The sequence below is a fragment of the Muscardinus avellanarius genome, assembly GCF_963383645.1.
Source record: "Muscardinus avellanarius genome assembly, chromosome: 12".
Taxonomy (NCBI): Eukaryota; Metazoa; Chordata; class Mammalia; order Rodentia; family Gliridae; genus Muscardinus; species Muscardinus avellanarius.
The window spans coordinates 4,104,646-4,117,742 of NC_137798.1; the positions used below are offsets into that span (position 1 = coordinate 4,104,646).

Consider the following 13,097-nt stretch of genomic DNA (forward strand, 5'->3'; position numbering starts at 1 on the left):
AAAAGAAACGATTGTGCTTCATGCTTTGCTCCTAACTTCTGTATGTCACCCACAGAGGGACATACAGAAGGGACATTCAGAAATCCCTGAACAAAGCCAGGATCCTCCAAGGGTGCCACCCCAATGAAAAAGAGGTTAAACTTTCCCAGAAGAAGAAAATCCATCAAGCTATGGATCCCAAAACTGATAATAAACCATTGTGAGAAAGTGCCAACAGGCCCACCCTTGTGGCTCAGTCTGAAAGTTTTTAAGAACTAAGGAGAAAAACCCTCTATATAAAAAACTTTTTTTCTTTTCTTTTTTTCTTTTTGGTGGTACTGGGGATGGAACCCAGGGCTTTCTATCTCCAGGCTACACTCCTAGACCTATTTTATATTTTATATGGAAACAGAGTCTGGCTAAGTTGCTGAGAGCCTCACTCAGTAGCTGAGGCTGGCTTGAACCATGATCCTCCTGTCTCAGCCTCCCAAGCGCTGGGATTTTACAAGTGTGCGCCACCACGCCCAGCTATATAAAAAACTTTTATTTTTATTTTTTTACTTTATTTTATTTATTTATTATTTATGTATTTATTTATTTATTTATTTTTGTGGTACTGGGGGTGGAACCCAGAGGCTTTCTACCTCCAGGCTATACTCACAGACCTTTTTTATATTTTATTTGGAAACAGGGTCTCACTAAGTTGCTGAGAGCCTCACTAAGTAGCTGAGGCTGGCTTCGAACCCGTGCGATCCTCCTGTCTCAGCCTCCCAAGCGCGGGGATTACAAGCGTGCGCCACCACGCCCAGCTTATAAAAAACTTTTACCACAAGATTTTGGTGTAGGGCAGAAAGAACTGTTTCCCAGGATTCCTTGGAATCAAGTGTGGCTACCAACCAAAATACGGTGGAAGATATTTTTCTACAAATTGCTTAAAATGTAAAAACAAAAGAAAGCAACAACAAAGTTTCAGAGCCGGAAACTTTATTTGAGTTTGCAGTACAAGGACATTAAAAGAAATCGTCAGGTACATTGGGGGAGGGGTATCTTTAAATTACTGCTACAGTGATAATTGGGAAGGTTCAGGGTTATACTCGGCTTACTGAGTTTGGGCCATACTTATGGTGTACCTTGAGAGAAGCTTTATTTATAATTAGTTTCCTTTTGTCAGGAATCCTTTATAATGCCTAACTTCATGATGGAATTTTAGTACAATCAAACTTATACAAATCAAAGCTGTATAATTAATTAAGTCCTACAATTACTGACTGATTCAAGCTTAGGAAGCAGTCCTGGAAACAACTATAAAACAGGTGTAGCAGTAGTCCAAATGTAAAGGCTAACTTTATGTTTAAAAGTATTTTGGCCATAAATCTCAAGTTTGCCCCCCCCAAATCTAAGACCCACTCTTCACTTGAAAAGTGAGTTTGCCTCACTCATACACAGAAACTATGGGGTTAAAATAACAGAGAAATGACTTTAGTATTTTATGGGTGTTAGAAATAACAGGAAAACAATTTTTACTCACTTATTCATTGGGTAAAACTTACTAAAGACTCACATTTTATATCAAACACAGGTAGCCTCCAGGTACTGTCAAAAGACAGATTCTTTTCTTCATATCCAAACTCAAATTTACATATCACAAATAGCACAAGATCTATCTTAAATGTATATATAATAAACATTCCAGTAGTTTGTGATGAGATTGTTTTCTCAGGTTTCAACAGCCGCGTAGGGACTGAATCCTAGACCCTGAACTCTAGAGTCTCCTAGAAGCAGAGCATTCAAGTGGAAGTCCCTGAACAAAGCCAGGATCCTCCAAGGGTGCCACCCCAGTGAAAAAGAGGTTAAACACTGTTCTCTACCTAAAAGAAATGAAAAGGAAATGTGTGGTTTCCTGTGGATGAGGTCTCCAACTGGCGATTACCCTGAGATGCTTCCAGAGCAAATGCCAAGCCATTACGAAGTACACTTCTAAGGCTATGATCTCACAGAATGCTTCAGAAAAGGGAAACGAGCCAGACACCGTGGTGCATGCCTACAATCCCAGTACCTGGGAGGCCGAGATGGGAAGATCGCAGGTTCAGAGACAGCCTCAGCAGGTAGTGAGACTCAACCTAGCAAGACCCTGTTTCAAAATAAAAAGAAAATACAGAGCTGGGGGTGTAGCTCAGAGGTAGAGTGCCGCCGGGTTCAGTCCCAAGAACCACAAAAATAAAATAAACAAACAAAAAAACAAATGAGATGAGCTTACAATCAAAAACTCACAAACACACGAGGAGAGGCCCAGCACAGGCAAGCCAGCCAATGCAATCGCATCCCAAGGTCACAATCTGAAATCGCGTGCTTAAAATTATGAGAAAGATTGCTTCAGAATGTACCTGGGGCTTAATGTTTAGGTAAGACTGAGTGCCACTGAAAATGCTGTTAGGGTTCCCCAGAAGCAAGAGGCGTAACATACCATGCAGAGCCACCCGAATTTACAACATCCTGAGACCATCAGGGACAGAGACCGAGACGAGACCCTTATCCCTACGGAGGTCGGGGCAGCGAGGTGGCCATGTGCCCTACTGGGCAGGAGGCAAAGCACAGAAGTTGGGACAACATGGCTGGATTTGAAACATGGTCTGTCCACAGCCATGAAAGCTGGCTCACACAGAAGATGGATGGCTTACAAAATTTATAAAAGTTGGCTAGAACAGAGATAAAAGAGGGAATTGAAACTATACAGAAAGAGCAAGACACTAGCACTGATCTGATACCCTCCTGCTCCTTTATATGTGTGTCGAAAATCCTGAACTTTTCTAAATGACTTACATGCTATTAGGTTGACCTACGTGATATGGTTGGAGGTTCCTAAAAGTCTAACCCACTCATTTCTCTACTGCTGTCAAATGTGAAATGCTAAAGTTACTTACCCTCTCTGCTTAAGATAGTTAACTTCACTGTTTAAAAAGTAACTTTAAGTGGACATGGTGGCACACACTTGTAATCCCAGCATTTAGGAGGCTGAGACCCAAGGATCGTGGTTCGCAGACAGCCTCATCTACTTAGAGAGGCCCTCTGCAACTTAGTGAGACCCTGTTTAAAAAAAAAAAAAAAATACGACAAGGGGTGTAACTAGGAGGTCGAAAGTCCCTGGATTCCATCCCAGACCTTTAAAAAAAAAAAAAAAAAGTAACTTTTGAGCTGGGCGTGGCATGCTCATACCCAGTGCTTGGGAGGCTGAGACAGGAGGACTGCAGTTCACAGACAGCCTCAGCTACTTAGTGAGGCCCTTTGCAACTCAGCGAGACCCTGTTTCAAAATAAAGAATAAAAAATAGGGCTGAGGATGTAAGCCCAGAGGTAGAATGCCTCTGGGTTCCATCCCCAGCACCACAAAAATAAATAAATAAATAAATAAATAAATAAATAAATAAATGGTAAGTAACTTTAAAAGTCAACACGTTAATAACTATTAACATCAATACTTAAACTGGTTCCTCTATTTTGCATGCCACAATCAGAGAATGGATGCAGATGCTGGAAGAGGATGTCCATATGCTTAAACAATGCAGAGCAGCATCACTGGGCATCCAAAGAGACACCAAGAAAACACAGGTGCCTGAGGAGAGAGGGGGCGAAAACTTGCAAAATGAGGGTTGGTTTTCTGAGGATAAAGCTTTGTGCTTTTTAGTTTTTCCTAGGGTAAATTTTCAATATTTTGTTTACAGTCACTCTTCCGGTGTAAACAAAAACTTTAAGCTTTTTATAACTTTTATGCTATATACTACTACTAAAAATTTTCCAGCCAGCTAATATGGAAACTCCTTGATAAGCAATTTTCCCAATCACTTTCAGAAACAACTCAAATTAAATGGCTTATTCAGAAAATGACACACGAGGAAAATTTCTGGCAAACAATGGAAAAATACTTTGAGAAATTTAGATACTCCCAGAAGAACAATCATGTCTGTTTTTCATATTTTGAGACAAATTTCCTCCCATTTTACAGAATCCCAAGGCAGTATTAAAATAAAAGTATGCTTTACTTGCAAAGTCAGGGATATTTTGAGATGGCCCTTTCAGACAAAGAGAAAAACCCAGATGATATGTTATTTAATTTGTCTACCAATATATCTATAAAAAGTTCTACTACCGTATCTTAACTACCAATCTATAAAGGATTATTTTTGTGTGTGGTAATGGGGATTGAATTCAGGGACATTTTATCTCTGGGCTGCACCTCCAGTCCTATTTTATTCATTATTTTAAAACATGGTCTTAGCCTGGCGTGGTGTGGCACACTTGTAATCCCTGCGCTTGGGAGGCTGAGACCGGAGGATCACACAGGTTCGAAGCCAGCCTCAGCTACTTAGTGAGGCTCTCAGCAACTTAGTGAGACCCTCTTTCCAAATAAAATATAAAATGGGTCTGGGAGTATAGCCCAGAGGTAGAAAAGCCTCTAGGTTTCACCCCAGTACCACCAAAAAATAAAATTAAATAAAATAAATAAAACATGGTCTTACTAACTTGGGGAGGGCCTAAGTTGCTGAGGCTGGCCTCAAACCTGCAATCCTCCTGTCTCAGTCTCCCAAGTATTGGAATAATAAGCATGTACCACCATGCCTGGCTTATAAAGGAATATTTTAACACCATGTGAGCACTGCTCTGACAGAGGTCTTTGCAAGGATTAAACTTCTAATCGTAAAGCAAGGGATATCTGTATTTCAGTAGCATAGGATACAGACTAAGTACAATCAGTAAAAAGAATAAAGTTGACCAAATTTTCAATACATATGTCCTCCTACTTCATTGAGCTCATCACCACTAGGACATTTGTAAAGATGGAATTGTCTTAAATATTTCTGGACTTGTTTTAGGTGATAGTAGCTCCTGTTAGAAATATTAATATAGCAGGATTATGATGCAGCCGGATCACTTATCAATATCCAAGCACTTACAAAGCCTGAGAGGTAAGAGAGGAAAGGTATTTAGAGCCTTGCGGCTAATTTAGGTTGAAGAACCTAAGAAACACAAGGGAAGCTATTACCTGATTCTGTTGCAAGTGAGTCTCTATTAATACAGAGACTAGGTCATGAGCCTTTTCCATGACTCTAGAGTTGTTTCTAGATTATATTTCTAAAGCATATATGGCAAATTGCCACAGGGGGAAATTATTTATTTTCCTCTTATTCTTCTGTATGAGAATTTATGGAAATTCCTCAGTGGAATGATGGCATAAAAAGTTTTCACAAGATCCACAAGAGTGCCAAGACAGTCCAAACGGAAAAGAACTGCCCTTTCAACAAATGGGATTGCCACAGACGACGGGATGAATTCGGATCCCTGTCTCACAATATATACAAAAACAAACAAATGGCTCAAAGACTTCAACTTAAATCTCTTACAAAAAGCCCTAAGAGTAAGCCAGGTGCTTGGGAGGCTGAGACAGGAGGATCACACAGGTTCAAAGCCAGCCTCAGCTACTGAGTGAGGCCCTTGGCAACTAGTGAGACCCTGTTTCAAAATAAAGAATAAACAAATAGGGCTGGGGATGTAGCTCAGAGGTAGAATGTCCCTGGGTTCCATCCCCAGTACCACAAAAATAAAAAATAAAAATAAAAATAAAAAAGGACAAAGAGAGCTGGACATGATGCTGGACATGATGGCCCACGCTTGTCATCCCAGCATTCGGGAGGCTGATATAGGAGGATCGCGGTTCACAGACATCTTCAACTACTTACGCCCTTTGCAACTCAGTGAGACCCTGCTTCAAAATAAAGAATCAAAATAGGGCTGGGGGTGTAGCTCGGAGGTGATATGCCCCTGGGTTCCATCCCTAGTACAAAAAAAAAGCATAACAAATATTGGCAGAGTTGTGAAAAATTAGAAACTTCATATATGACTAGGAGGAATGGAAAGTTAAGTAGCCACTTTGGAAACAGTCTTGTAATTCTTAAAAAGGATAAACATGGAGTTATCATATTATCCAATAATTCTACTCCAAGTTGAGTAGAATTAACCCAAAATTACTGAAAATACACCCACAAAAATGTACACATGAATAATCACAGCAGCATAATTCATAATAACAAAAATAACCCAAATATCCATCAAGTGATGGGTACACAGAACATGGTATATCCATGCAATAAAGTATTATTCAGCAATAAAACAGAATGACATTCTGATACATGCTACAACATAGATGAAACCTAAAACCATGGTAAGAAGCCAGTCACAAAAGACCACATAGTGTGTGAGCCCATACCTATGTTCTATCCAGAACAGGAAAATCCACAGAGAAAGTAGATTATTAGTTGCTTATGGCTCAGGGTATTGAGGATAAAGAGGGGCAAAACTGCTACTAGGTATAACGTTTCTTTGTGGGATGCATAAAATGTTCTGGAATTCAGAGAATGGTGATGGCTGCATTTGGATATACTAAAAACCACTGAGTTATACCCTTTAATTAAGTAAATTCTACAGTGTAAAAATTATCTCAATAAAGCTGTTTCATTCAGAAAAAGAAAATTTTCAAAGAATTTCCAAGAAGAGTTGAAAAGTGGAAAGATATTCATACACAGGTCCAGAAAGGAGAAGCATCAGGCTGGTGACCAGGATTCCGTTCAGATGGAGATCAGACTGGCTTTCTGTTTCTAACATACAGGAACAGTTTTGGATGCACCCATCATATGCAAATTAAAGATAGTATGAGACAACTCCTTTCTATATACTAGGTTCACCTACCCAGGCTATCTACCACTTCCTGATTCCCTATATCAATCTAAGATACCTTATTTTTTATATTGCCTGTAAGATATGTAAGGTAGCCCAAACAAAAAAGCATAGAAGGCTGTTGATATTGTATTACTATGGCTATAATTATGGCTAACTGAAAAGCATTCTATATAATTATGCATTATGAGCAGCCTAGTATTAACACATCTATCAAACAGTAACTAAGGAACTCCAAGAATTTTTCAGCCATGTATGATCTGGTTAAGTGTGTGTGTGTGTGTGTGTGTGTGTGTGTGTGTGTGCGCGCGCGCGGGTGCACCAGACATGGTGGCGCATGCTTGTAATCCCAGTGCTTGGGAGGCCGAGACAGGAGAATCACACAGGTTCACAGCCAGCCTCAGCTACTTAGTGAGGCTCTCAGCAACTTAGTGAGACCCTGTTTCCAAATAAAGTATAAAATAGGTCTGAAAGTATAGCCCGAAGGTAGAAAAGCCCCTGGATTCCACCCCAGTACCACAAAAAAAGAGTGTGTGTGTGTGTGTGTGTGTGTGTGTGTGTGTGTCTAAGGATTGGACCCAGAGGCATTCTAACTTGGAGCTATACCTTCCCTAAGCAAATAGGGTCTCACTAAGCACTCGGCTTGATCTGTTAGTTTTAACTAGTATCATAAATACATTTCTCTATTGTACTTATCATGAACACTGCCGGTGCCTTGTATAATTTTTCTGGGGAAAAAAAAAGGATGTATAATCATATCCTCTAATGAACAAATTCAACAAGTCAGTCCCCCATTATTTCTCCTCCTCCTCCTCCTCCTCCTCCTCCTCCTCCTCCTCCTCCTCCTCCTCCTCCTCCTCCTCCTCCTCCTCCTTCAGATCAAGCCCAAGTTCTCTCACCTTCTAGCAAAGTACTCTACCACTGAGCTATATCCCCAGCACTCCTCCTGTCCTTCCATTAAAACAAATACTTTAGTAATCATTTCATGGAATTAAGCCACAGACAAGATGGACCTTTATCAATATCATGTTGGCTCAATGTAAACCGTTTACAAGTGTGTTGGCCTGCTTGGGCCAGTCTGCTGCTGTAACAAAACACCACAGACAGGATGGCCTCAACAACACTTCTAACAGCTCTGGAAGCTAGAAGTAGCAGACTGGGTGCCAGCGAGGTCGGGTTCTGGGAGAAACCTCTTCCTGGCTTTCAGGGTGCTGCCTTCTCGTTGTAGCTGCACATGGTAGGAAGGGAAAAGAGCAAGTTCTCCAGCACTAATCCATCACGAGGACCCACCCTCAGGTCAGATCTACATCTGATTACCTCCCAAAGGTCCCCACTCCTCAGCCATCACGAGTATTGGAGCTTCAACATGTGAATTTGAGGGGGGCACAAATATTCAACGCATAACAGTAGAGAAAAGGGATATAGCTTAAAACTAATTACCATATTATGGTAGTTTGGCAGAAGGAAGGAAAGTTGATTCCTCTATTTTAAAATTCTTTAAACAAATTTCAGTGTGGGATACAAAAATGCTAGCTATTACCCACAGTGCTGATTTTTTTAATTAATAGCAAATCCATTAATTTTTTTTTTTTTTTTTTTGGTGGTACTGGGGTTCCTGGAAGCTCTTTTACCTCCGGGCTATACTCCCAGACCTATTTTTACATTTTTTTATTTGGAAACAGGGTCTCCTAAGCCAGCGCGCGCGGCTGGCTTCGAACCTGCGCGATCCTCCTGTCTCTGCCTCCCAAGCGCGGGGATTACAAGTGCGCGCCACCACGCCCGGCCAAATCCATTAATTTTTTTAAAAACTTCCAGCCGGGCATGGTGGCGCACGCTTGTAATCCCTGCATTCAGGAGGCTGAGACCGGAGGATTGCGGTTCGTGGACAACCTCAGCTACTTAGTGAGGCCCTCTGCAACTCAGTGAGACCTGGCTTCAAAATAAAGAATAAAAAAAAAAAAAAATAGGGCAGGGGATGTATCTCAGAGGTCAAATGCCCCTGGGTTCCATCCCCAACCCCTCCCCCCCCAAAAAAAATCCCAGCCAGGCACGGTGGCACATGCCTGTAATCCCAGTACTCAGGAGGCTGCGACAGGAGGATCAAAGGTTCAAGACCAGTCTTACCAACTTAGCAAAACCCAGTTTCAGATTAAACAAAAAAAAAAAAAAAAGAGCTGGGATAAAGCTTGAAGATATAATGCCCTTGGTTCAATCTTCATACCAAAAAACTCTTCTTTGCCTCCAATGACGACAGGCACAAATGAGAAGCGATTGGTGCAGGAGCAGCTTGGAGGTAACAGGCCAGGCCATTAACTACTGTCCTTTCTGAGGTCAGAGCACCAGAGAGAAACCCAGCTTTGCAGGCACTTAGGTTGTGAATCCAAGAAGAGCGGGGAAAAGAAAGGTCAACCGAGTGGCATTTCAATCCAAAGCAGTTACTGGAAATACCGACTCCAAATCTCCTTGAGTCTTTGATTTCACACCGAATACTAAAATTAGTGTGAGCCATCTATTTACTAAAGAAGAATCTAAGTTGCGAACTCTCTTTCAAAGTCCTCTAATAACTGAAGATATCCCAAGATGTTGCATAAAGGTGAGAAACATGAGTTTACATGTAACTCCCCAAAGTATATTATTTTAATAATAACATATGGTTCTTGAGTTTATTTTCAATATACAAACCAATGTTCCCAGTGGTTGCAATAGCAGTTATCCCAAGTTGCTAGAAATCTTTATTACAGGGCACTAAAACAGTTTTCAAAAAGAACTACAAGATGGGCAGGGTGGCATACATCTGTAATCCCAGTACCTTGGGAGACTGAGACAGGAGGATCACAGGTCTAAGGCCAGCCTCAACAGCATAGGGAGACTCTGTTTCAAAATGAAAATTAAAAAAATAAGATAGTAAGTAAGAGGGTGTAGCTCAGAGGTAGAATGCCCCTGAGTTCAATCCCTATAATACACACACACACACACACACACGCACACACACACGCACGCACGCACGCACGCGCACACACGCACGCACGAGAGACAGCTGCAAGACATACAAAGGAATTTTTTCACATAGTACTGGGCCTCTAAAAGCCTAATAAAAAGAAATCTATTTAAAGAATATGGGAAGTAATTTTGAATTCTTTAAAGGGAAAAATGAAAGAAAACACATTTTTTTCATATTTGGTGACATAAGAAATAAACTAAATCAGTCATTTAAACATTTATTCTAGATACTATTCCATCTTCCCACAACTTTCATTCTCCTATTCCTAATTTGTGATTTTTCTTTTTGGAGACTTTTTTTTTTTTTTGCAGGTCTGGGGATGAAACTGAGGATTTGACCTCCGAGCTACACCCCCTGCCCTATTTTTTATTCTTTATTTTGAAACCGAGTCTCATTGAGTTGCAGAGGGCCTCACTAAGTGGCTGAGGCTATACTCGAATCGTGATCCTCCGGTCTCAGCCTCCCGAATGCTGGGATTACAAGCGCGCGCCACCACACTCGGCTTTTTTTTTTTGGAGACTTTCAAACTATGCTTCCAAGTTTACTTGTCTTGTAGCTGACTGCACATGGCTTTGGAACTTAAGCTCTAGTCTCAACTGGCATTACCAGTGGGATCAAATGTACATAGATATATTTGAAAGGGTCAGATCCTTAGAGAACAATAAATCAATTATACCAGTAAGTAATAAGTATGCGGGGCAACATATTGATTCAGCTAAGCTCTCAAAGAAACCAGAAATGTTATCTATATTTTCTTTTTTTTTTTTTTTTTTTGCAGGTTTGGGGATGGAACCCAGGGATATTTGACCTCTGAGATACACCCCTTGTCCTATTTTTTTTATTCTTTATTTTGAAACCAGGTCTCGCTGAGTTGCAGAGGGCCTCACTAAGTAGCTGAGGCCGTCCGCGAACCGCGATCCTCGGGTCTCAGCCTCCTGAATGCTGGCATTACAAGCGTGCACCACCATGCCCGGCGTATATTTACTTTTTCTGAAAATAGAAAAGAGCAACTGGAATTCTGTCCTAGGAGGGCCCAAGTAATGTGGAAGGGGGAAATAATGCCCCTCAAGGTCAAGTCAGGCATAACCAAGGACCAAGGGGCTGTCTTTAGAGACATCCATGATGGCACTTTCACAGATCACTGCCAAGTGCTGTGTGGAAAAGAGCTGAAACAGAGCACATTTACTAGGAGTTCCTGAATTCAGTTCAAGCTAAAAAATGGAAAGGACAGGGAAAGCACAAGTAGCGTGTATTACATGTCCACTATTTGCTGGAATCTTTTACGTACGTGTTCTGTCTTCTATTTCAATAGTACTCAATTTTTAAAATCAAACCATGAAAAAATTTCTCCCAATACCATCTTTCTTCAGTTACCAGTGGGGGAAAGTAACACACACATATACACATACACATGGACACACAAGAGTGGACACAGGTTTTTGTTTTTGTGGAACAGGAGACTGAATCCAGTCTTTCTTCTTCAGAGCTATATACCTTTAGCCCTTTTTATTTTTTATTTTGAAACAAGGTCTCACTAAGTGTGTTCTGTCTTGAGCCTGCAACCTAAGTACTGGAATTACATGTGTGGGTCACCACACCCAACTCAGACATGTTTTATGTCTGCAGGGGAAAACATGCAAACATTAAAATGCAACCCTTTCTCTCTCCTTCCATGTAATCCACACTTTAAATGTGACAATACTGAGATTTAACTCTATGCATCATGCCCACTACTTACTAGATACTCGGCGTTTGCTACATGAATGTTGAGAGTTCCGGAAGATGGGCTTTTGCTCTGTTAATATGCATTTAACACTCACTCAAAAATCACATCTTGTAGCTTAGACCTACACATAGTCACACAAATGCCCATGGCAAAAAAATGAGACAGATATCCCAGCAGAATGGAACGAGATGATGACGATTAGAAAAATAGGAAGGGAAATTCCAGCCATTTAAAATTCTTCCAAATATGGTCTTTTCGATGTCAGTTATCTTGGTTCCCATGGAAATTCTCAAGTGTCTAGGAAAAGTGATCTATTCCTACTCTGAAACTTTAACACTGCTGTTTAACATCCTTATAACGTCGCATCAGAGAATTTACACGTTTAGAAGTACTAGAGATTATGTTCGACAAACCTCAATAGAAATAAATGCTGGCTGTGTGATTCGTCGTTTTAGAAGTGGCTCTTAGTGTAGTGTCACTTAAGAGGAGTACCGGTACTTCTCACGAGTGGACACACGTCTGTGACTAACCAGCCCTTTACTTCAGCCCACTGACCTTTCCTCCCCTGCTCCAGTAAAGAAATCTGCTGCCTGTGGTTTGGAGGTTTGGTGTCATTTTGTTTCATCCTTTGTTTAGTATTTCGAACTAAACATCGGTAGGGAAGGGAGGTGCGTGGTTTTTGTTTGTTTCTTTGTTTTTTTAAATATCTGAAGGGAACCTGGAGTTTAACTTCTCAGGGTTGTTTACCAGCAGGTTGGTGTTCCGAAGAAGCAAGCTATAAAATACACACAAAATAAGGCTCTTTCAAAATAATATTTTATATGGGAAACAGTATCGTCAAACACGTCTTTAACACACAGTGGCATTCCTCCAGCAGCAGCAGCAGCAAGATGCCCCAGGATCGTCGTCGCGGTTTGTAAACAGCAGCTGGGGCCGGCGCCGCCCCCGGCACCCGGGAGGCCAGTAAGACGGACGGGCGCGCCCGGCCTCCGCGGGCCGGCAGCTGGACGGCTGACCCCGCGGCCAGCACCGACCGCGGCCCGAGGACCTCGCCCCGGAGCCCTGCGGCCCCCTGCGGCCCCCTGGGGCTGGGCCACTGTCCCCGCCAGCTTCCCGCGGCCACCCCGGAGGCACCCCGACGGCAGCTCCCGTCCTTACCGAGCAGCGAGCCCACGAAGATGACCACCTGCACGGAGGTGGTGAACTGGCGGTAGAGCTGCGCGTCTCCGGACTCGGCGGGCGCGCTGCGGTTGGCGCCCGACGGGTAGCGCGGCTCGCCGGCGTCGCGGGGCGCCCAGGTCGCGTTGAGCCCCATGGCGCCGCCGCGGGCTCCTGCGCCCGGGGGTCGGGGTCGGGGCCTAGGGGCGCGGCGAGCTGGGGCTGCGGCCCCGCGCCGGCCCCGCTGGGCTCGAGGCGGCGGCGCGACGCGCTCCCCGCAGGTGCCCGCGCCGCCGGCTCGCAGCCCCGAGCCCCCGCGGGCGCCCCGGGCCCGGGCGGGCCGCCCCGAGCCTGCCGGGCATCCTCGTCCCGCGCAGCCCCGGGCCCCGCTCCCGGCCCCGCCGCGGGCACTCTGCTCGCGGACGCGGCGGGCACGCCCCCGGCGGCGGAGGCCACGCCCCCGGTCACGTGCCGCCCTGGCCACGCCCCTCCGCCATCTTGGCCCGCG

The 13,097-nt window shown here is 43.3% G+C and overlaps 1 protein-coding gene across 1 annotated transcript in view; it reads right to left on the reverse strand.

Annotated features, from left to right (window-relative positions):
* GPR176 (G protein-coupled receptor 176) overlaps positions 1 to 12,746 on the reverse strand; it is a gene marked incomplete at both ends in the record, with an annotated part of 73,555 nt that extends 60,809 nt beyond the window's left edge. The window contains one exon of the mRNA XM_080707960.1: positions 12,590 to 12,746. Within this exon, the coding sequence (XP_080564086.1) occupies positions 12,590 to 12,746 (157 nt within the window). The remainder of the gene's footprint in view (positions 1 to 12,589) is intronic.
* Between the last annotated feature and the right edge of the window lie 351 nt (positions 12,747 to 13,097).